General features: G+C 46.5%; 2 protein-coding genes across 11 annotated transcripts in view; both read right to left on the bottom strand.

Moving 5' to 3' along the window:
• The window catches only part of RBM44 (RNA binding motif protein 44), a 44,203-nt gene extending 41,830 nt beyond the window's left edge, over positions 1 to 2,373 (bottom strand). Inside the window, exon 1 of the mRNA XM_073306754.1 lies at positions 2,296 to 2,373. The gene's annotated coding sequence lies outside the window, so the exon portion shown is untranslated. The remainder of the gene's footprint in view (positions 1 to 2,295) is intronic.
• An 11,269-nt stretch (positions 2,374 to 13,642) lies between these two features.
• Positions 13,643 to 22,220, bottom strand: part of LRRFIP1 (LRR binding FLII interacting protein 1) — a 186,063-nt gene continuing 177,485 nt past the window's right edge. For 7 of the 10 annotated variants that reach the window (XR_012154391.2, XR_012154388.2, XR_012154386.2 and 4 more), the window contains one exon: positions 22,147 to 22,193. Coding sequence is in view for 3 of the 10 variants with exons in the window: in XM_073306756.2 (XP_073162857.2) it covers positions 14,456 to 14,566; positions 17,526 to 17,630; positions 19,515 to 19,594; positions 20,152 to 20,269; positions 22,147 to 22,193 (461 nt within the window). In the remaining 7 variants the exon portion in view is untranslated. Of the gene's footprint in view, positions 14,567 to 17,525; positions 17,631 to 19,514; positions 19,595 to 20,151; positions 20,270 to 22,146; positions 22,194 to 22,220 lie in introns of those variants that run through there. The other 3 variants (XM_073306756.2, XM_073306758.2, XM_073306757.2) reach the window with 1 other exon arrangement.

A 22,220-nucleotide genomic window follows, 5' to 3' on the forward strand; every position in this document is an offset into this window, starting at 1 on the left:
ATTAATTTCATTAAGAAATGTAATTTAGACCTTAATCCAAAAATGTATTAGGTGTGGAGCCCCACTGACTGTAACGGGGGGCCCAGTCACACTCAGCAACTTGCTTAGGTTTCGGGTCCAAATTAGATTATTTAACTGAAATAAAAGGATATTCATTATGAGTGCTGAGAGGGGCAAAAATGCCACTGTTTCGCATTTATCTAGCTTAAGGTCTTACACAGCCCATTTTTGGGAGTACCTGAGCATCTCAGAAGCTTTAATGTATGTATCCCCAAGGTAGGCAATGCTGTTATCCCCAATGAAAAGACTGGGAAGAAAGGCACCCAAAGAAAGTCTACATTACAAAATTAAGTCAATCTAAGTTACATCAACCTACAGCCACCACAATAAATTGCTTTTGCATGTCCAACTAAGCTCCATGTATCACTGGGGTTCATCCCCACCAGGACTGCTTGCACCCAATTAACTGTCAGTGTGGGGCATTGTGGGACACTTCTGAAAGACAGCAATAGTCAGTGTAAGCAACACAGTGTCTACGCTGTATCGACCTAACTACATCGACCAAGGTGGAGTTAACTTGGTGTAGTAAGTGAATTACATAGTTGGGAGTAACATTTTAAGGCTTGTCTTCACTATTGGGGTAAGTTGACCTAATTTACACTACTCCACCTATGTGAATAACCTAGCTGGAGTCGATGCGGCGTAGATTGACTTCAGGGTGTCTTCACTGCACTGTGTTGACAGGAGACACTCTCTGGCAGACTTCCCTTGCTCTTCTTAGGGAGCTGGAGTACCGGAGTGCGCTCTGCCATTCATTTATCGGGTCTTCACTAGACTAGTAAAATCAACACCTGCTGCATCGACTGCAGCAGCTTCGATCTCCTTGGTTGTGAAAACAAGCCCTCAGTGTAGACGTTTACAGTTAGGCTGATGTAAGCTGCCTTACGCTGACCTAACTCTATCGTGTAGTAGACCCTGCTGAGTTTGTGACTTGTCAAGGTTACACAGGAAGCCAGTCGCAGATCTGGGAACTGAACACCACTCTCCCGATTTGCAGACAAGCAACCTACCCCTGGAAGCACATGTTGCAGGAGTGGGTATGGGGGGGGCATAAACAGGGGGAGAACATAAGAGCGGTCAGACCACCTAGCCCAGTATCCTCCCTTCCGAAAGTGGCCAATGCTAGGGGCCCCAGAGAAAATGAACAGAACAGGTCATCACCGAGTGACCCTCCCGTGGCCCAGTCCCAACTTCTGGCAGGAGGCAGCGGCGGAAGAAGAGACAGGGGGAGGCCGCATGAGGCAGAAGGGGTACTCTGGGGGAGGGGCACACCAGGGGGCCAGCACAGACCAAGGAGCAAGTGCAGCAGGCCCGAGAACAGGCACTCCAGGACAGAGGGCACAGGCCCCAGGACAGGCGCTGGGGGGCACACCAGCCAGGGCACGGGGGGGTGGGGGGAGACAGGCATTGAAGGGCCCACACCCGAGGAGGGGCGCTTGGGGGGGAGAGGACAGGCACCGAGGGCCGCTCTGGGGGAAGGGGGGGGACAGGCGCTGAAGGGCCCACACCCGAGGAGGGGCGCTCGGGGGGGGGGGGGGAGGACAGGCACCGAGGTGCGCTCTGGGGGAGAGGGGGGGGGACAGGCGCTGAAGGGCCCACACCCGAGGAGGGGCGCTCGGGGGGGGGGGAAGAGGACAGGCACCGAGGGGCGCTCTGAGGGAAGGGGGGGACAGGCGCTGAAGGGCCCACACCCGAGGATGGGCGCTCGAGGGGGGGGAGGAGAGGAGAGAACAGGCACCGAGGGGCGCTCTGGGGGAAGGGGGGGGAATAGGTGACGAAGGGCCCGCACCCGAGGAGGGGCGCTCGGGCGGGGGGAGGAGAGGAGAGGACAGGCACCGAGGGCTGCTCTGGGGGAAGGGGGGGGACAGGCGCTGAAGGGCCCACACCCGAGGAGGGGCGCTCGGGGGGGGGGGAGGAGAGGACAGGCACCGAGGGCCGCTCTGGGGGAAGGGGGGGGACAGGCGCTGAAGGGCCCACACCCGAGGAGGGGCGCTCGGGGGGGGGGGGAAGAGGACAGGCACCGAGGGGCGCTCTGGGGGAAGGGGGGGGACAGGCGCCGAAGGGCCCACACCCGAGGAGGGGCGCTCGGGGGGGGGGGAGGAGAGGAGAGGAGAGGACAGGCACCGAGGGCCGCTCTGGGGGAAGGGGGGGGACAGGCGCTGAAGGGCCCACACCCGAGGAGGGGCGCTCGGGGGGGGGAGCAGGGGACAGGCACCGAATGGCGCGTGCACAGACCTGGGGGAGGGGCAATGCGCTGACCCCCACGAGACGAGCGGCCTCGCTTGCCTCAAACGTCCAACTTAACGATCCCGTCGCCGCGCGGCCGCCGGTTCTTCACAGCCTCGCTCCGGGAGCGCACGGCGCGACCCACCCCCATTGGCTGGCAGGAGAACGGCTCTATCTTCTGATTGGTCATTCTCGCAAAGCGGCGGGAGGAGCTGGGCGCCGAGTGAGCGGCCGCTCCCAGCACGCGCCTGGGCCTCGCTTGGAGCCTGCGCAGCGCCCGGGGGAGCGGGCGGACGGGCGCGCCTGAGGCGCCCTGGCCCCCTGCGAAGGCGCCTTTGAGCCAAAATGGCGGGCAAAGCACAGAGCATACTGCGCAGAGGCTGACCCCCGGGGCCGGGGGGCGCTCTCTCTAGCTCGACCTAGCGCGGGTGCATGGTGGTGTTAGAGCACCCGCCACCCTGCCAGGGAGGGCTGCTGCTTGGCCTGCCTTCAAGGGCTGCGGTTCAGCCCCTGGCTGAGGCCCCGCTCATAAGACCACTCAGCGGCATGGCATGAGGCTTGCACTAAAGGGACGCGAGGCCTTGGGGGCAGCGGCCTCCTGAACGGGAGTCTTGCCCTATGCACACGGGAGGGAAGGGCATCTTTAGTTGTTCACCTGGAAGCCTGGCAGAGTAATTTAAAAGCCGGCTCAAACTAGCAGATTCGCTTTAGGAAAAAGGGAAACCTTTCCAACGAGTAAATACTTATTTTTCAGTGTAATAGCCTATGCACAGGGGCACCTGGTTTGTATAATTTTTGGTGGTGCCCAGAAGGGGTCCAAGCAGAGCCATCCATCCATAGGACGGCCTGGGGCAACCGCCCCGGGCCCCACGCTTTGAGGGGTTCCGTGCTTCAGGGGGATACAGGGTCCAGGGCAGCCTGGGGGCTTAGCAGCAAGTGACCCAGCCCCAGCTCACCCCGCTTCTCTCCGCTCCATCCCGCCAGCACCCGGTGTCGCTCGGGGGAGGAAGCCAGAAAGAAGTGTGTTGGGGCGGGGGCGGGGTAGAGAAGGGGCAGGAAGAGGTTTGGCAGAGCTGCGTAGGCTGGGGATGGGTCTCTGGCTGCTGCCGGTGCCAGGCCCCCGCTAACCCTCCAGGGCTCCCTGAACCCCACATCCCCCTGAAGCGCAGGGCCCCCCAAAGCATGGGCCCGCAGCGGTTGCCCCAGTCCATCCTATGGACGGTACGGCTCTGAAAATATAAGCCCAAACACTGGTGGAGCTGGGTCCATGTTCCTGAATATTGGTGGAGCACGGGCACATATAACTTGCCGCCTATGACAGTGCCGTCCCTTAGGTATTTACAATTTACACCATTGTATATTTAGAATGTTAAAATATTTCAGGTTGATTTCATATGGATTGATATTACAGTTGTACCTTCTAGGCCTGTCAATAGCATAGTTCCAGTATGCCAGATGCTGTACAAACACACATTGCCGATACCAAATAGCTTACACACACTACATATTTTAGAATACACCATTTTTATTTGGACTTTTATAAAATAATCTGTCTTTAAAAATGAAATTAGTGCGTCTACAACGTAAGTGGCATTGACAGGGCTATGAACTGAAACACACCCTTTCTCCATAGAATAGGCACCAACCACACAAGCTTCCTCACACTGCCATCAATGTATCTCAGTCCCAAACACTGCTGCAGATCAGATGATCTCCATTAACCCATCAGCCAAGGCCTGAGTGAGGTGTCCTGGTTAGGCCCTTCACCAAAGAAACAGACTGAGATCACCAGCTCATTTCACTTTGGTTTTGATTCATGAAACAGCTTACACATGGTAATATTTGGCATCCAGGGGGTTAGGCCATATTTGAAACTGGTTTTAAAACTTTTGTTCGTAGAGTGGACCACATTAATAGAGATCACTGAATGGAAAATTCTCTGTACAAATGACAGGGATTTCTAATATGTAAAGATAACGTTACAAAAATAATGAATTTATTTTAAGCTTCTTTTAGAAGGAATAGCATCGAGAAATGAGGAAAGCAACACCACATGAGCAGTCTGTGGGCTACTGTTTAGGAACAGTTAGTCTAGAGAAAAAGAAAGATGCTTCCCTACCAAAGTTCAGAACAGAGTAGCAGCAGCTTTGTAGTAAAGTTCTGATTGCATGGACTTGTTAAACATCTTTGTGAAATTTCTGCTGAAATATGGGGCCCTGTGCACTAAAACCTCTTTATCTGACTATAGCTGATCAATTCAAAAATAAAAATGTTCCATCCTGTGTGTCTTTCTGAAATAAAATGTGTATTAGGGTAAGCTGGGATATCAGTACTGGGTATTTCCTACCAAATGCAAACGTCTACGAACACATTACACTTAAACACATGATTATTAAGGCAAAGGCTAGTCAATGTCTAAAGGCATAATTTAGAGCTAATTATTAATGCAACACATTAGGACAAACTCACAGACAAGTTTGTTTTGGCACCTTAATTACTATCTTGATACATGGCTATTAGATTGTCTGCTTACCAATGAATAGAAAGTACCAGCATTTGCTTTATTTCGGGGGGGGGGGGGTGTTAGCTTTTCTTATGGCCCAATTCATTTTAGAACTGCTGATATAGTGAGAACTAAGGTATTGCTTGTTGGGAGTCCAAGGGGTCCGTCAAATACACATTGGGAGTGCAGGGCTCAGTTCTGCAGTCTTCATTAATCATTTTATTAGAATGGGAGTTTTTTCTGAATAAGACCCTCAGGATCAGCACAGTAGCCATTACTATTAACGTTTTTCCATATCTGTGTGGGGTGATCATGCCTACAGTATATGTTTTCCCCCCTACTATATGTAATACGGAAAGCCACATGTATACTGCAATTGGCACACATACTGTAGGGTCCTTATGGACTGCAGTTTTTGCACTGTATGTAAAGCTATTAAAATGGAGATAGAAGTATTTGACCTGAATTACTTTCCTGTACATTATATATAGCAACATTATAGATATGAATTACAAAATATACGTTTCCTCAATTGCATAGGCTTAAGGGGTAAGAACCTACATTGCTCTGACAACATCAAGACTTGTTTCCCCTGTTTAGTAGGAAGAAGAAAGAATCACTGACTTGTCAAAGCAAGATACTGACCTAAGAAGTCAAAAGAATAAGAAAAGTGGAGTAGAAAAGGAGGATTTCAATCAGCTAACACGACTGTGTTATGTCTGGGGAGCTAGACACTAAAAATATGAAGAATTTTACTCAAAGCAATGACTATCAAGACAAGATGTTATGATGGTAATTTGTATACATTCTTATACTATAAATTATCTAAGTGCAAATTTAAAGCCACTCTACTTTTGGCCCTGCCCTTTACATTACTCTTGAAGCAAGTGTGTGTCCAATAAAACTGTGCCTTACACATATATCCCTAATCTCATGTGAAAGACATCAAGCTAAAATAGGAAGAGACTTACTGGCATTAGGACCTCATACTGGTTTAATGCCATTAGTTGGCTATAATGGAGAAAAAAATATACCAATTGAGAAATATTGTAAGAGGAAGGAAAAAAGGCAAATACTGCATTTTCCAGTTAGTACATTTTAAAACTGTATATAGGTAAATTGGGATACCTGTATGGCCAGAGAGAGATGAAAATATGAAGTTTACAAGATTTTGGTGAATAAAAATTACCTCGATGTCTATACAGGACCCTTTTGGATGAAAAGGAAAAATGAGTGGTTGCTTTTATATGGAATGTGATAAATAAGTGATTATACCAGACACTGCACCACACTACCATCCGATGAAGTGAGCCGTAGCTCACAAAAGCTTATGCTCAAATAAATTGGTTAGTCTCTAAGGTGCCACAAGTCCTCCTTTTCTTTTTACTACCAGTTTAGTTCATCCAGCAGAATCAATGTTGTTCTAATTCTGGGTATTTCCCAAGCTCAAGATTGCCAAATGTGCCTCACTGTACAGTGGTGAACAAGCATCTACAAAGGACTGGACTGACACCTTCAAACCTATTTATGGCAAGTTTGAACCCTGGTTATCTCCATAGTTCGATCTACTTAAAATAAAAACTATAGTTCTCATTGCAGTGGTCTGTAGGAGAGCTGGCATTTTACCTGTTTTATATTTACATTCAGAGATTGAAACCCTTATAAATGTACATTTTAATTTAAATTGAAATAAACTCTTATGTCCAGTTAAAGAAAAGCCTACACTTTTCAATGCAGACATTTATCATGATAAACCCCTCCATAAAAATGCCCAAGTAACATCAGTTTCTGCTTATGGCTCTCCAGATCAGTTCAGGTCTATATGTGCTTGTTTTTCCCTAATAGAAGAACTGATTTTAAAAACCATTTAAGTTAACACATGCCATAGTTTTTTAATACAATGAAATTAAACATTTCAGAACAAATCAAAGGACAGCAAATTTAAATATAATTATTGGAACATTCATTCTGATTCTGCAATGAGCTGCCACGTGGAGTCCCAGGGAAGTCAGCAGGTCTGTGTCCACACTCAGCTGAGAGCTCATCTGCCAGTCCGGGTAGACAGATTCACACTAGCTCGGCTGGAACTAGCATGCTAAAAATAAGTGTGGATGTTGCAGCTGTGGTAGAGACTCAAGCTAACCACCCAAGCTCAGACGAAGAGGGTCAGGTTAAGAGCCCGTACTACGGCCGAAGCCACATGTTCATACAGCTATTTTTAGCATGCTAGCTCAGCAGGTGTTTCTGTCTGGGTTAGGAGGCTCACTTCCCGCTGCAGTGTAGACATACCCTTGAACTCCAACCGGAGGCACTGGCTTGGAGCGGTTGGAGCCAATGTTGTTACCACCATTTAAAGCCCTATTAGTGTGCATGCTTCATAGGAAAACAAATATTAATGTGCTACAACCAACGGATATTTTCCCCTTACAATTAAACCTCGGTCATACTGAGATTCAAAGGGAACAAAAATTATGGTTGGTGTATAAAGCTACTTTATCACACACTGAAAGATTTCTTAGAGGCATAAGCATCCAGTTTATGAAATTTGGATTTGACTTCTGTCTGTGATAAGAGATTAATGCACATGGATGCAAGATGAAAGTTCCTTTAAAAAAAAAATCGCAGCACTTCCTGATGAACAAAGTATTCGTTTTAATTTTTTGGCCCAACCCTTATTGTTACTGATTTTTCTCCTGATTTTTGCCACAAGACAGTATTTTCACCGCTACCACAAGAAGAGATGCCAAGCAGCAATCAATCACACAACTTAATCCTTTAATAAAATACTATGGTATGTTTATTTTAAGAAAAAACTTCATTGTATTTTGTAGACACTAGAGGCTCTATACACCAGAAATGATAAAAGTCACAGAAAGTTGCAAATCTGGTTTCTACATCTAGTTTGACGTATTCAGCAAGAAACCTGGCTCTGCATCTGAAGAGTCTTGCCTAAAAGTTCAGTTGGAGGTGGAGATTTCATTTAAAGGAGTCCTTTTACCCACTATACAGCTCTATATACAATTGACTAGGGCAAGAAATTATGGTCTAGGTATACTTAAATCCTGCCTCAGTGCAGGGGTATGGCCTCTTGAGGGCCCTTCCAGCCCTACATTTCTCTGCCCTGGTCTACACTAGGACTTTAGGTCGAATTTAGCAGCATTAAATCCATGTAAACCTGCACCCGTCCACACGATGAAGCCCTTTATTTCGACTTAAAGGGCTCTTAAAATCGATTTCCTTACTCCACCCCTGACAAGTGGATTAGCGCTTAAATCAGCCTTGCCGGCTCGAATTTGGGGTACTGTGGACACAATTCAACGGTATTGGCCTCTGGGAGCTATCCCAGAGTGCTCCATTCTGACCGCTCTGGACAGCACTCTCAACTCAGATGCACTGGCCAGCTAGACAGGAAAAGAATCGCGAACTTTTGAATCTCATTTCCTGTTTGGCCAGCGTGGAAAGCTGCAGGTGACCATACAGGGCTCATCAGCAGAGGTGACCATGATGGAGTCCCAGAATCGCAAAAGAGCTCTAGCATGGACCGAACGGGAGGTATGAGATCTGATCGCTGTATGGGGAGAGGAATCCGTGCTATCAGAACTCCGTTCCAGTTTTCGAAATGCCAAAACCTTTGTCAAAATCGCCCAGGGCATGAAGGACAGAGGCCATAACAGGGACCCGCAGCAGTGCCGCATGAAACTGAAGGAGCTGAGGCAAGCCTACCAGAAAACCAGAGAGGCGAACGGCCGCTCCGGGTCAGAGCCTCAAACATGCCGCTTCTATGATGAGCTGCATGCCATTTTAGGGGGTTCAGCCACCACTACCCCAGCCGTGTTGTTTGACTCCTTCAATGGAGATGGAGGCAATACGGAAGCAGGTTTTGGGGACGAAGAAGATGATGATGAGGTTGTAGATAGCTCACAGCAAGCAAGCGGAGAAACCGGTTTTCCCGACAGCCAGGAACGGTTTCTCATCCTGGACCTGGAGCCAGTACCCCCCGAACCCACCCAAGGCTGCCTTCTGGACCCAGCAGGCGGAGAAGGGACCTCCGGTGAGTGTACCTTTTAAAATACTATACATGGTTTAAAAGCAAGCATGTGAAAGGATTACTTTGCCCTGGCATTCGTGGCTCTCCTGGATGTACTCCCAAAGCCTTTGCAAAAGGTTTCCGGGGACGGCAGCCTTACCTCATGGTAGGACACTTTACCACTCCAGGCCAGTAACACATACTCGGGAATCATTGTACAACAAAGCATTGCAGTGTATGTTTGCTGGCGTTCAAACAACATCCGTTCTTTATCTCTTTGTGTTATCCTCAGGAGAGTGAGATATCATTCATGGTCACCTGGTTGAAACAGAGTGCTTTTCTTCAGGGGACACTCACAGGAGCCCGTTCCTGCTGGGCTGTTTGCCTGTGGCTAAACAGAAATGTTCCCCGCTGTTAGCCACAGGGAGGGGGGAGGGTTGAGGGGGTAGCCACGCGGTGGAGGGAGGCAAAATGCGACCTTGTAACGAAAGCACATGTGCTATGTATGTAATGTTAACAGCAAGGTTTACCCTGAAAGAGTGTAGCCACTGTTTTATAAAATGTGTCTTTTTAAATACCGCTTTCCCTTTTTTTTTTCCTCCACCAGCTGCATGTGTTTCAATGATCACAGGATCTTCTCCTTCCCAGAGGCTAGTGAAGCTTAGAAAGAAAAAAAAACGCACTCAAGATGAAATGTTCTCCGAGCTCATGCTGTCCTCCCACACTGACAGAGCACAGACGAATGCCAGAGTGCAGGAAAGCACAAAATGACCGGGAGGAGAGGTGGCGGGCTGAAGAGAGTAAGAGGCGGGCTGAAGAGAGTAAGAGGCGGGCTGAAGAGAGGGCTGAAGCTCAAATGTGGCGGCAGCGTGATGAGAGGAGGCAGGATTCAATGCTGAGGCTGCTGGAGGACCAAACCAGTATGCTCCAGTGTATGGTTGAGCTGCAGCAAAAGCAGCTGGAGCACAGACTGCCACTACAGCCACTGTGTAACCAACCACCCTCCTCCCCAAGTTCCATAGCCTCCACACCCAGACGCCCAAGAATGCGGTGGGGGGGCCACCGGCCAACCAGCCACTCCGCCACAAAGGATTGCCCAAAAAAAAGAAGGCTGGCATTCAATAAATTTTAAAGTTGTAAACTTTTAAAGTGCTGTGTGGCATTTTCCTTCCCTCCTCCACCACCCCTCCTGGGCTACCTTGGTAGTCATCCCCCTATTTGTGTGATGAATAAATAAAGAATGCATGAATGTGAAGCAACAATGACTTTATTGCCTCTGCAAGCGGTGATCGAAGGGAGGAGGGGAGGGTGGTTAGCTTACAGGGAAGTAGAGTGAACCAAGGGGCGGGGGGTTTCATCAAGGAGAAACAAACAGAACTTTCACACCGTAGCCTGGCCAGTCATGAAACTGGTTTTCAAAGCTTCTCTGATGCGTACTGCGCCCTCCTGTGCTCTTCTAACCGCCCTGGTGTCTGGCTGTGCATAACCAGCAGCCAGGCGATTTGCCTCAACCTCCCACCCTGCCATAAATGTCTCCCCCTTACTCTCACAGATATTGTGGAGCACACAGCAAGCAGTAATGACAGTGGGAATATTGGTTTCGCTGAGGTCTAAGCGAGTCAGTAAACTGCGCCAGCGCGCCTTTAAACGTCCAAATGCACATTCTACCACCATTCTGCACTTGCTCAGCCTGTAGTTGAACAGCTCCTGACTACTGTCCAGGCTGCCTGTGTACGGCTTCATGAGCCATGGCATTAAGGGGTAGGCTGGGTCCCCAAGGATACATATAGGCATTTCAACATCCCCAACAGTTATTTTCTGGTCTGGGAAGAAAGTCCCTTCCTGCAGCTTTTGAAACAGACCAGAGTTCCTGAAGATGCGAGCGTCATGTACCTTTCCCGGCCATCCCACGTTGATGTTGGTGAAACGTCCCTTGTGATCCACCAGAGCTTGCAGCACTATCGAAAAGTACCCCTTGCGGTTTATGTACTTGCCGGCTTGGTGCTCCGGTGCCAAGATACGGATATGGGTTCCGTCTATAGCCCCACCACAGTTAGGGAATCCCATTGCAGCAAAGCCATCCACTATGACCTGCACATTTCTCAGGGTCACTACCCTTGATATCAGCAGATCTTTGATTGCGTGGGCTACTTGCATCACAGCAGCCCCAACAGTAGATTTGCCACTCCAAATTGATTCCCAACTGACCGGTAGCTGTCTGGCATTGCAAGCTTCCACAGGGCTATCGCCACTCGCTTCTCAACTGTGAGGGCTGCTCTCATCTTGGTATTCATGCGCCTTAGGGCAGGGGAAAGTAAGTCACAAAGTTCCATGAAAGTGCCCTTACGCATGCGAAAGTTTCGCAGCCACTGGGAATCGTCCCAGACCTGCAACACTATGCGGTCCCACCAGTCTGTGCTTGTTTCCCGAGCCCAGAATCGGCGTTCCACAGCATGAACCTGCCCCATTAGCACCATGATGCATGCATTGGTAGGGCCCATGCTTTCAGAGAAATCTGTGTCCATGTCCTGATCACTCACGTGACGGCGCTGACGTCGCCTCCTCACCCGGTATCGCGTTGCCATGTTCTGGTGCTGCATATACTGCTGGATAATGCGTGTGGTGTTTAATGTGCTCCTAATTGCCAAAGTGAGCTGAGCAGCCTCCATGCTTGCCTTGGTATGGCATCTGCACAGAAAAAAGGCGCGGAACGATTGTCTGCCATTGCTCTGACGGAGGGAGGGGCGACTGACGACACGGCTTACAGGGTTGGCTTCAGGGAGCTAAAATCAACAAAGGGGGTGGCTTTACATCAAGGAGTATTTCAGGCAGGACTTCACGGAGGGTTCCAAAAAGAACAATAACTTAGGTGCACCATTTCTTATTGGAACAAGGAGGTTCGCCTGGCCTCTGATTGATACATGGCTAGATTTACCTCGCTGCACCTTCTCTGTGAGTGACTGCAGTGTGACCTAGAGGAATGAGTCCCTTAGACAGGGGAGGGGGGGAAGCAAATGAGTACAAAACAAATCTGGTCTATTTCTTGTTTTGATCCACTCCATCTATCTTTTACATCTTTGGCTGGCAGCAGACAGTGCAGAAGGACTGCATGCCATCCACATCTCATGGCTGCTCGGCAGAAGATGGTACAGTACGACTGCTAGCCATCCTCCTCTCTTGCCTGCCCAGCAGAAGATGGTACAGTACGACTGCTAGCAATCCGTATCGCCTGCCTGCTCACCATAAGACGGTTCAATAGGACTGACTGCAGGACTAAAGAGAATGACCTGGTCAAGTCACTCCAAATTTAGTCCCTGCGCCCATGTCTGTCCAGGCGCTCCCAGCCGACGTGGCCAGGAGCACCTCGGACACGACGAGGATGGCTACCAGTTGTACTGCACCGTCTGCTGCCACAAGGCAATGGGTTGCTGCTACTGTGTAGCAATGCCGTACCGCGTCTGCCAGCGCCCAGGAGACATACGGTGACTGTTACCTGAGCGGGCTCCATGCTTGCCGTGGTATGGCGTCTGCACAGGTAACTCAGGAAAAAAGGCACGAAACGATTGTCTGCCCTTCCTTTCACGGAGAGAGGGAGGGAAGGGGGGCCTGACGATATGTACCCAGAACCACCCGCGACAATGTTTTAGCCCCATCAGGCATTGGGATCTCAACCCAGAATTCCAATGGGCAGCGGAGACTGTGGGAACTGTGGGATAGCTACCCACAGTGCAACGCTCCAGAAGTCGACTCTAGCCTCGGTACTGTGGAAGCACTCCGCTGAATTAATGCACTTAGAGCATTTTCTGTGGGGACACACACACTCGAATATAAAAACCGATTTCTAAAAAACCAACTTCTATAAATTCGACCTTATTCCGTACTGTAGACATACCCTCTGATTTCTTTAGGACCACAGAAGTCTCCTCATCCCAACTCCCTCTTCCAAAACACTGACCTACTCCTTCCCCACTGATAAGCCAGATGCCTGAATTCATTTAGATGGAATGAGGAGTGTTCCTTCTCTAGCCAGGGAAACACATCCAATTAACATTTTTATCTGACCTTTGGTGGTAATTAAGCATAGAGATAAGCAATACTTCCTTTAGTGGACAACAGCAGCGTCCTGTATTCTAACTTCTAAATATGGAGGGAGAAGCAAGAATAGTATGTGGACCAGAAACCTAAAACTGAGGTTAAAGGAGAAATTTGGCCTCTTGACCCTGAATTTGGCTTAGTAGGTGGCAAGCAACAGAAGTGAAGGGAGTCTGCAACAGTCAGCATTCATGCAAAATTATTTCTGTTGAAGAGATATCTAATCTTATATCTGGAACAGAGTCTTTGGGAGTTTTGAACAATAATCATCTGCATTCCTTATGTACTACAAAATTTCTCTGGATGGGGGGACAAATTGCTGGGCTTTATTTCTCAGATAACTGCTTTGAATTCAACATTATAAATCTGTTCTAATGAAGCAGAGCTGTAATGCTAACTGTGAGTCACTAGATTGTGAAAACTGCCTGGGATATTTTAATTGGTTATGTTTTCTTTTTCAAGTTGAAAATTGTTTCGTAAAAGACCCACGGAACAGTTTTGCAATTACAGAACTTGTAGAAAAAATGTGTGTAGCAATGTATTCTAAAGTGCTTTTTACTTCTCAGCTACTTATCAAAAATTAGACTGGTAGATCTTTTGTAGAAGCACAGAGATTCCTAACAGCTCAGGTACTGGTAGGTGATTCCTGATATAGAAGAACCCTTCACACATTTTGTTTAAATCAATTATATTTGCTTCAACAACGGTAGTGAAATGACTTAAGTGCAATCCACCTTTTTTAAAACATGGCCTTACTCTGGTTTATTTATGCAACATTATTACATCCTTTAAAAGAAGTAGTTTACTTCAATTCCAAATATAGGGATTAAATAATACACATAAAAAGCTGTAATTCAGTGAAGCTATTGCCTATTCACCCTGAAATAAAACAGTCTTACGATTGAACTGGTGCAAAAATCCTTCCAATCACCTTCGTTTTATTGGCAAAGTCATTTAAGGTCACTTTTGCTTCCAAGACCATCGTCTTCCATGGTTTCCACTGAAGGAGTTTTGCTTTGTAAAGGCTCGTGGTTCCACAGTGTTTTGTTAATGAACAGGCTACTATGAATATACTACTGTAGTCACTAAATTGCAGATACTGCCATGAGAAGTCCAAAAAATTACAGCTTCCTCCCCCCCCGGCCCTAAATTTCAGCAAGACAAAAGTCAAGTCCCGGTTTACTCTTTATTTTTAACACCATTTTAAATGGCAAAAAATGGCTACTGTGCCTTTCAGGATGAAGAACTAACAGGATGCCCGGTGTGCTTGTTAAATGGTGTCCAGGCTCTGTACTGCAAACATACCGAGTGGAAAGGCATCTACAGGCACAGCCATTTGGATCAGCTACTCCTATTTATATAGTGCAGCAGGATTGAATCTGCGTAGAGAGAACCACAGTTTGGTGACATATAGCAAATGAGTGCACGTTTGGGGATTTTTTTGTTCTCAGAAGGTAGGATGATAAAGCATCCCAAACAGCCAAAGACAAGCTTCTCCAATGTTGTTCTCATTCCATCAAGTAGTAGTTTTCAGTAAAAGCTGGCTATTATTGCTGAGATAGTAAAGCACTTCGATTGGCCTTCATCTTCTCCAGCCGTTTCACTAGATGGCCATTGCTAACTTCAAGCTCTTCAGTTTTATCCAATGCTGAGCGAAGCTGAAAGGAAGAAGCAAAGGAAAAGCCATCACTAGCTTTTGAAATGTTTTTGCTTTCCTAAAGAATGTGGCTTGGGTGTCTTAACACTAATTCTATTCTGAATTCCATATTGCTGCAACCTCACTACAAGAACAAGCAGAAGGTCCTGACAGATTTTCAACAAGTTCTGACAAATTAAGCAACTGCCTGCACCATTACTTTGAAAGCCACACAGTGTATTTTATTCATAAGACATTTTTCCAAACTAACATGCCTCAGATTCTGAATCCAAGTGTGATGGTCTATAATATTATGGTCACCCCTTTTACAAGACTATGATAACTTTTGAACAAAGTATACCGTGTGAGGTATCATTTGAAAAGTCATAATCTGCTGAACATTATTATTCCATTGAAATATGTGAAGCAACACTATGTGTAAAGTTATGAGATTCTACTGTATGATAGTTACTGAAATATATTGTAATTCTGGGTAACACCCACAAACCAGTTTTTCAGAGACAAAGAGAGACTGGCCCCAGCCAGGTGTTAAAAACAAGCAGATACTTATGCGACCTTTCTCCCACCGGGGGGGGGGGGGGGGGGGCGGGGAGGCCGGGGAGAGGGAAGGCATGAATAAGCAATTTACATTGCATCACAGGAACATTTCAAACTTCACGTCCACAACAGACTGTGTGTCACCACGACTCAGCAAGGCTATTTCTAGCACAAGAAATTAAGTTATAAAGGGGGAAGAAAATGCTTGACTTCACCTTCTCCTTTTCCCATTTCTCTGCTCATAACATAATGAATCTCAAAGAACTGAGCTAAGGAGGGAGTGGTCCTAGGCTGCAAGGAGACCTAGCCTGTGAAATTTACAACAGTGTATGGTAAGACAAAACCTTTGCTTTTAAGTTCAGTTAGCTTTTTAAGTTAGGTATTAGCTTGCTTATTATTCTTTTATTTTCTTTTGTAATTAAATTCCAACTTTTAGCATTATCACTTGTAATCACTTAAATTCTATCTTTCTGTAGTTAAACTTTGCTTATTGTTGTATCTTAACCAGTGTGTTTGGATTGAAGTGCGTGGGAAACTCTTTTTGGGATAAGCCCTTATCCTTTTCCTTTGATGCAACGATGGACTTTCTATGAGCTTGAATTGTGCTGTCCACCACACTACTGAACAAGATGCACATTTTTGGTGGAAAATCTGGGACTAAATTTGCAGGTGTCGCCCTATATGTAATTCCTGAGTGACTGGTCAGCGTGCTCATGTATTTAGCGGGGAGTGAATTTGCATGCTGAGGGCTGTGTGAGCAGGCCAAGAATGGATGTTGTGACAGCACAACAGCGTAAAAGGCACCCCAGGCTAGAGTTAAGGGGACTCTGCTGTTCAACTCTCCACATTCTACCCTGGGGAATGTCACACCAACTAAATAGCTTTAATTTCAGAGGTGCTGAGCAAACCTCATTCTCTCTCAAGTCAGTGCAAACTCCAAGAGGAATAGTATGTGTTCAGCACCTCTGAAATTCAGGCCATTTACTTAGGTGCCTGAATATTACTACTTTTGCTTACTATACAGTAAGCTTACGGTAGCACCAACTTCCCAAACACTCATGAAGGACAGTTTCTGGTCCAGTGGTCTCACACTATAAAAACAGAAGTAGAGTGCGCGTTGGGGAAAAGGAACGGGAACATCAATAAGCAAGTAATAAAGTCACTGATTAATTATAGGCAGCATGGAGTAAATGGGTCTTTCTGACAAATTAAGCAAATTAAACAAATTAGAGTGCGCGTTGGGGAAAAGGAACAGGAACATCAATAAGCAAGTAATAAAGTCACTGATTCATTATAGGCAGCATGGAGGAAATGGGTCTTTTAAGAAGGCCTTATGTTGATAGAGTAGGGACACTGTGGATGAGATCAGTGAGGCTGCACCATGCAGAAAGGGCCACAATGAAGGCGACACAGAGGTTATTGTGTAAAACTGACAAATGAGCAGACAAGGGCTGGAGGAGCGGTGGATGGGCCGGAGGGGTGGACAATATGAAGCTTGACAAAAGATAAGTAGAAGGGGCAGAATTATACAGAACTTTGAAGGTGATGACAAGATGTTTAAATCTGAGGTGATCATGTATGGGGAGCCCATTGAGGGACATGATCAAAACAACAAGCAAGGAAGACTAGTTCAGTAGCTGCAATGTCAATCCATTTAAGTGCTTGACTTTAAGCACTGAAATTTGAAAATGTTGATATAAAATTTAGACTTCTGCCAAACATGTGAAGTTGCTTGTGTGGCCTATCTTCTATGACTTTATTGTTGATTCTGTGTCACTGTGGTTAAATAATGAAACATGACCTCTGATACCCCCTTGCCAGCATTCCCAGCTTCCCACTCATTTCTCATTTACACATCTCAATACGGTCAAAGATCTGAAAGTACAAAAACAGAAGCTGTAACTGAGAACTGATTCTTAATGAAGTTAGTTAAAGGACATGTATGCCAACACTTGTAACTTTTTATAGTACAAACACCAATTACTCAAGTCTTATGTATGCTGACTGAAATGACCATTTGGATTTGACACTTGTAAATGACACTTTGTCACTGAAGTAGAACTGTACTGAAGGATACGACCCTGGGATATGAGAGCTCCAGTCTAGTCAGTAGCACCAAGCCAGAGAGAGATGCTAGGCATTAAGGATGACGTTTCCTGAGAGTCAGTTACAGTGATCAGTTCAGGGGAAATGTGCTATTGTGAGTTGTCACAGTTGTGTTTGCACTAACCAGATCTAAGAGTCTGAAGATTCTGGACACATCCTTCAGCACGATTAACAGGACCAACACAAAAATAGCCATTTACCTTGCAGTAACCCAAGAACAGTGGCAACTACTGGAGAAAATAGCTTTCAGAGATGTGTCTGCTTCTCCTCTGTAGAAACGGAATTTGCTTGTCTATAATGTTGTAACAGTAAATTACCTCTCTTTGGAGTTTGCGTTTCTCAGCTTTCAGTTCATCTTCTATTTTTTCAGCATTTTCAGCAGCACATTTGTATCGAGCTACTTGACCCTCCAACCGTATTACCTAAGGTTAAAAAGCAAGTATACCATTAAGAACTCTGTACAGGTAAAATAACTTCTAATCCTGTCTTTCCTTTGGCAACCCAGTGAAATTGGGAGTCTACACTGTGTTCTTATTAGAATGAAGGGCATGTTCTGAGAAATAAACTATGACCCAGAGATGTCAGTTACTGGTAACGCCAGGTTGCTTGTCCATATTTTTCTCTAATACTCTACTAACGATATGGGGAAATGCTTTAATGTATTACAAAAAATGTAATTTACCTACACTGAAAGTTAAACAGGGCAAACTTCTCTACAACCAGTGACTAAGTAGGGCCGTTCTTTCCTCCTGAAGAATAACTGTGTGGCTGACTTATGCAGGACAAAAGGCATAAGGAGCAGTGATATCCAACTGTGTTATGCAGACTTGTACTCCACACCATTTGCCTCCAGCCAGTCAAGTACTGCAGGTATCTGGATATAACCACGTTCTAAAGAGTTCTTGTATTTTCAAAATGCTATTAATACAGATCCTTGAAGTTGATCGTTGTTTTGAACTCTACATTTATAGAATAATATTTCTGATACGTAAATGAAAGTATTTCCAGTCCGTGTGAACACAATTAGATCGCTCTGACTCCCTAACAATCATTTCTTCAAAGCTTCTTACAGCAAACAAGACTAAAGGCTTGCCTACGCTGCCTCAGAGTTTGGACTACAGGGTGTGAATAGCAGTGCACACCAAATTGTTGCACTGTAACTCCCCCATGTAGATGCTGCGGGTACTAACTGAAAGGTTCATAGTTCGCGTTAATGTAGTCCTTTTCAAACAAGACTACTTTACTCCTGGGGGAATGCTGCACCACTGTGCAATGCAGAATTTGCACAGAATTTCATTTTTCCCCTTAGAATTTGCACTGCAGAGCTGCTGGCCGCCCATAGAGGCTGCTGTACCCCACAAAGCCTGGCTCCCAAGCTCGCAAATAGAGAACACTGTCAAGAGAAGGGGGAGCTGGAGAGTTCCCAGCAGCTGAAGTTCCCAGCATGCCCCAAAGGAAGGAGGCAGTGTGCAGGAAACTCCATATGTGCCCAGGACTCAGCAACATGCTCTTTCTCCCTCTACATCTTTGGGCTCTAGGAGTGCGGGTGTCTGGCCCCATGACTGGATTCTGTGGGGAAGGGGTGGGCTGTCTGGGCTGGGAGGCCCCACGCAGCTCTCTCTAACACCCCCCAAATATCCTCTCCTAGTATGGACCTCTCCAGCATCCCCAAATACCACCTCCAGCACTCCCCAACTATAACCCCTCCAGCTCCACCTCCCACTCCCCCCCAGCAGTATCCTCTATTTGGAAACCTCTTTATGGTAATCCTACGGGGACAGGGCGAAAAAATGAGAATCAATTAAAAGACCTCAGGGGCAGAGTTTTCTCCCAAAATGTGCCCAGCTGGCACGTGACACACCCAACAAAAGCACAAACAGAAAAACAGCAACTGGGTTGTTGAAGGGATTTCTTTAACTTTCTACTCCTGGGGGAATCTTTTTTTGTTGTCTGTATGGCAGACACGCTTGCTGACAGGTAGGCCTTTTGAAATAAATTACCAAAATGACTGAAACTGGCATGATTATATTGTGTTATTTTGACAAATAAAATATACAGAATTTTAAAATATCATGTGCAGAATTTTTAATTTTCTGGTGCAGAATTCCCCCAGGAGTATACCTCAGTGCGAATTAGAACCTTTTAGTTTGTGCCTGTAGTGTCCAGACAGGGGAGTTACAGCACTTTGGCCCGCACTGTTATTCACACCCCTGTAGTCTGACCTGTCAGGCAGTGTAGACATAACCTTAGTTTATCATGGAACTGTATTTCTTAGCTTATCACTCACTCTCCATGTGCAAACTTACATTCTGCTCCAGAGTTGTTATCTCTTGTTCAGACTTTGCAAGTTTAAATTTGAGGTCACTGATTTGTCTGTTGGCATCTCCTAAAAAAAATTACCAATCTGTTATCAGAAATGTAGGAACAATCTGGACAGGGCTCCAGTACATAAAATGCTGGAGCTTTAAAATGTTGCCTTATTACTATGTGGGGCTGGCTGGTGGGCAGGTGGTTCATGCTCTGTGCTTTGGCATGAAATACTCTGTAAAGTTCCCTTATACATGCAAGTTGGTACGCATAGACACTCCAGTCCCTGTTAGCAGGGAGCGACTCAGATCACATTACTTGACAGTTCTAAGAGCAGAATTGGTAGTGTGAAGGGAGCCCCTGCCCAGCCCTACTTGATAATACAAGGGAGGTTTCTGTGCAGCATAGTCTTGAAAGCGGAAATTGAACCGCTACGAACACCCCCCTCCTGCACCTACTGTAGAATCTTATCTAACTGCCCGTTGCACTGAAAATTCTATCAACGTAACAAGAATGAATTGAACAAGTGGACAGACAAGACAGCCTGTAAGTAACAGAGACTCAGAATTCAAGACTCAAGTGTAAACCAATATACCGCACATAGCAGTTTACTCTTAAAATGGAAATTAAGTTTACTTTGGAGATCAATCATGTGCATATCTGTCCCATTCTCAAGAACTTCATCTTCAGACTGCATATTCTCCATCTTGTCATTCTTCTGCTTCTCTTCCAGTTGTCCTTTTAGTGTTTTAATCTGAAAGTCCCAAAATAATTCATTAATTTCAGTGTCTCTACAGAGAGTGGTCCAAATCAATGTACAGACTGCCCCCCACGAAAGTTCAGTTGGCCAGAAGGAATGGTCATACTTAAATCATCTGTCTCAAAATATCCGTTTGTCATAAAGTAGTCTCCTACAAATTCCTTTGCAGCACTGTTTATCATGGGAAGTTATTTGCGTAACAGGGTGTAGATTCTAGAGTAGAACTACTACGTAACATTGAGGGGACAGAGTTATTGGTAATGAAGTTTAGACTCTACATGCAAATTAAAGAAAGTCAGATTTTTTACAACATGAGTTAATGCAGATGAACAATCATAATAGTCCCAAAGGTCTCAAGAGAATAACTGACAGGAATCTTTATCCTACCTTGGAATTTTATGATTTATAGTTTCACCATCAATAATCTGGCTATCATTTACCCAGCTATTGTATTCCTATTGCATTTTTCCTTCTAAACTGTATGTTGTGAAACAAAGATTGTCAGCAGCTGTCCAAGGACACAGAGGGAATCTGAAGTAGGGCTTCCCACACATTCACGGAAAGCTAAGATTATGTCATGGAGGTCCTGGAAGTCACGGAATCCGTGACCTCCAAAGGCCTCCGTGACATTGGGGGCCCCACAGCTGACCAGCCGCTGCCGGCAGCGGGAGGCCCCCACAGCTGACCAGTCTCTGTGGGCGGTGGGGGACCCTCCCGCAGCTGACCAGGGTGGCAGGACCCCCTGAAACTGACCAGCTGCAACCCGAGCTGCCACCCACCACAAGCAGCCGGGGCCCCACCACAGCTCCCAGTCGCCAGCAGCAGATGGACTCTGAAGCTGGTCAGTGGCCATGGGGAGGGGGGGGGGCTCCTGCAGCTCCCAAGTGCCGGTGCTGCTCAGCAGCTGGGGGAGGTCCCCCACAGCTCCCCAGCCTCCATCACTAGCAGGTCCCCTTTCCCCCCATAGCTCCCCTGCTGCCGGGGTAGCAAGGGGGACCCGCCATCAGCTCTCGGCCCTTAAAGGTAGTGGGGGGACAGACCTGCAGGGGGACCACTCCCAGCCACTGGGATCCCTGCAGCTCCCAGCCACGACAGGTCACTGCTTCCATGATTTTTTGTTTTTTGCCCGTGACTTTTACTAAAAAAATCCATGACAAAATGGTAGCCTTAATGATAAGCCTTATGCAAAGACAGGCCAGCATGCAGACTGTTTACTGTTTAAAGGGCTGTTTTCTCTGGAATGTTTTTGTTCAAAGCACTTTGCTTTAAGAAGGCTGTCTGGTCACTGTTTATCACCATCATTGCTTCCCGAGAAAGCAGAACTGCCTGTTGAGATAATCATGGTTAATTTTGGGGACTGTAGTGCAAGGCCGAGTCTGAGTAGGAGAAAAGCATGATTCCATCCCAAGAAAGGTGGCTGTGTGAGGCCAGAGACCTGAATGAGGCACCCTTGAAGAGACCAGGAGGGGTCTACAGTGCAGTTAGCCCTGTGACACATGCAACTAGTCCATTTGGGGTGGAGGAGTGGGGGTGGGGGGAGAGAAGAGAGAATCCCCTGTTCAAAATCTTGATAAAGTTTTTTATGAAGATTGTTTTTGAGTGTGTCCTTTCCCGTCTATGACTGTTTTTTTGGCAGAAATCTGCCTTACGCCCATCCCCATAAATATATCTCCAGTGTACAAAGCTGAACCCAGCTCTTGTGGAATAAAAACACTGAACACAGGAAGGGAAGCAAAGCAGCAGCTGCTATGCTTTGTTGGGCATTATCGCCTATGCTCTTTATGTTATAGGAGTATTTTGTTCTCTTGTAAATCTCCGCCTCACCATGTTGCTTTACCAGGCATCCAGCAATACTGAAATATGTTAATTACCTGTTCTAGCAAGGATTCTCGTTCACCAATGAGCTTTTTCAGTCTGTCTGAAAGAGAAGAGAGAGAACTCAGTA

The sequence above is a fragment of the Lepidochelys kempii genome, chromosome 11, assembly GCF_965140285.1.
Source record: "Lepidochelys kempii isolate rLepKem1 chromosome 11, rLepKem1.hap1, whole genome shotgun sequence".
Lineage (NCBI taxonomy): Eukaryota > Metazoa > Chordata > Testudines > Cheloniidae > Lepidochelys > Lepidochelys kempii.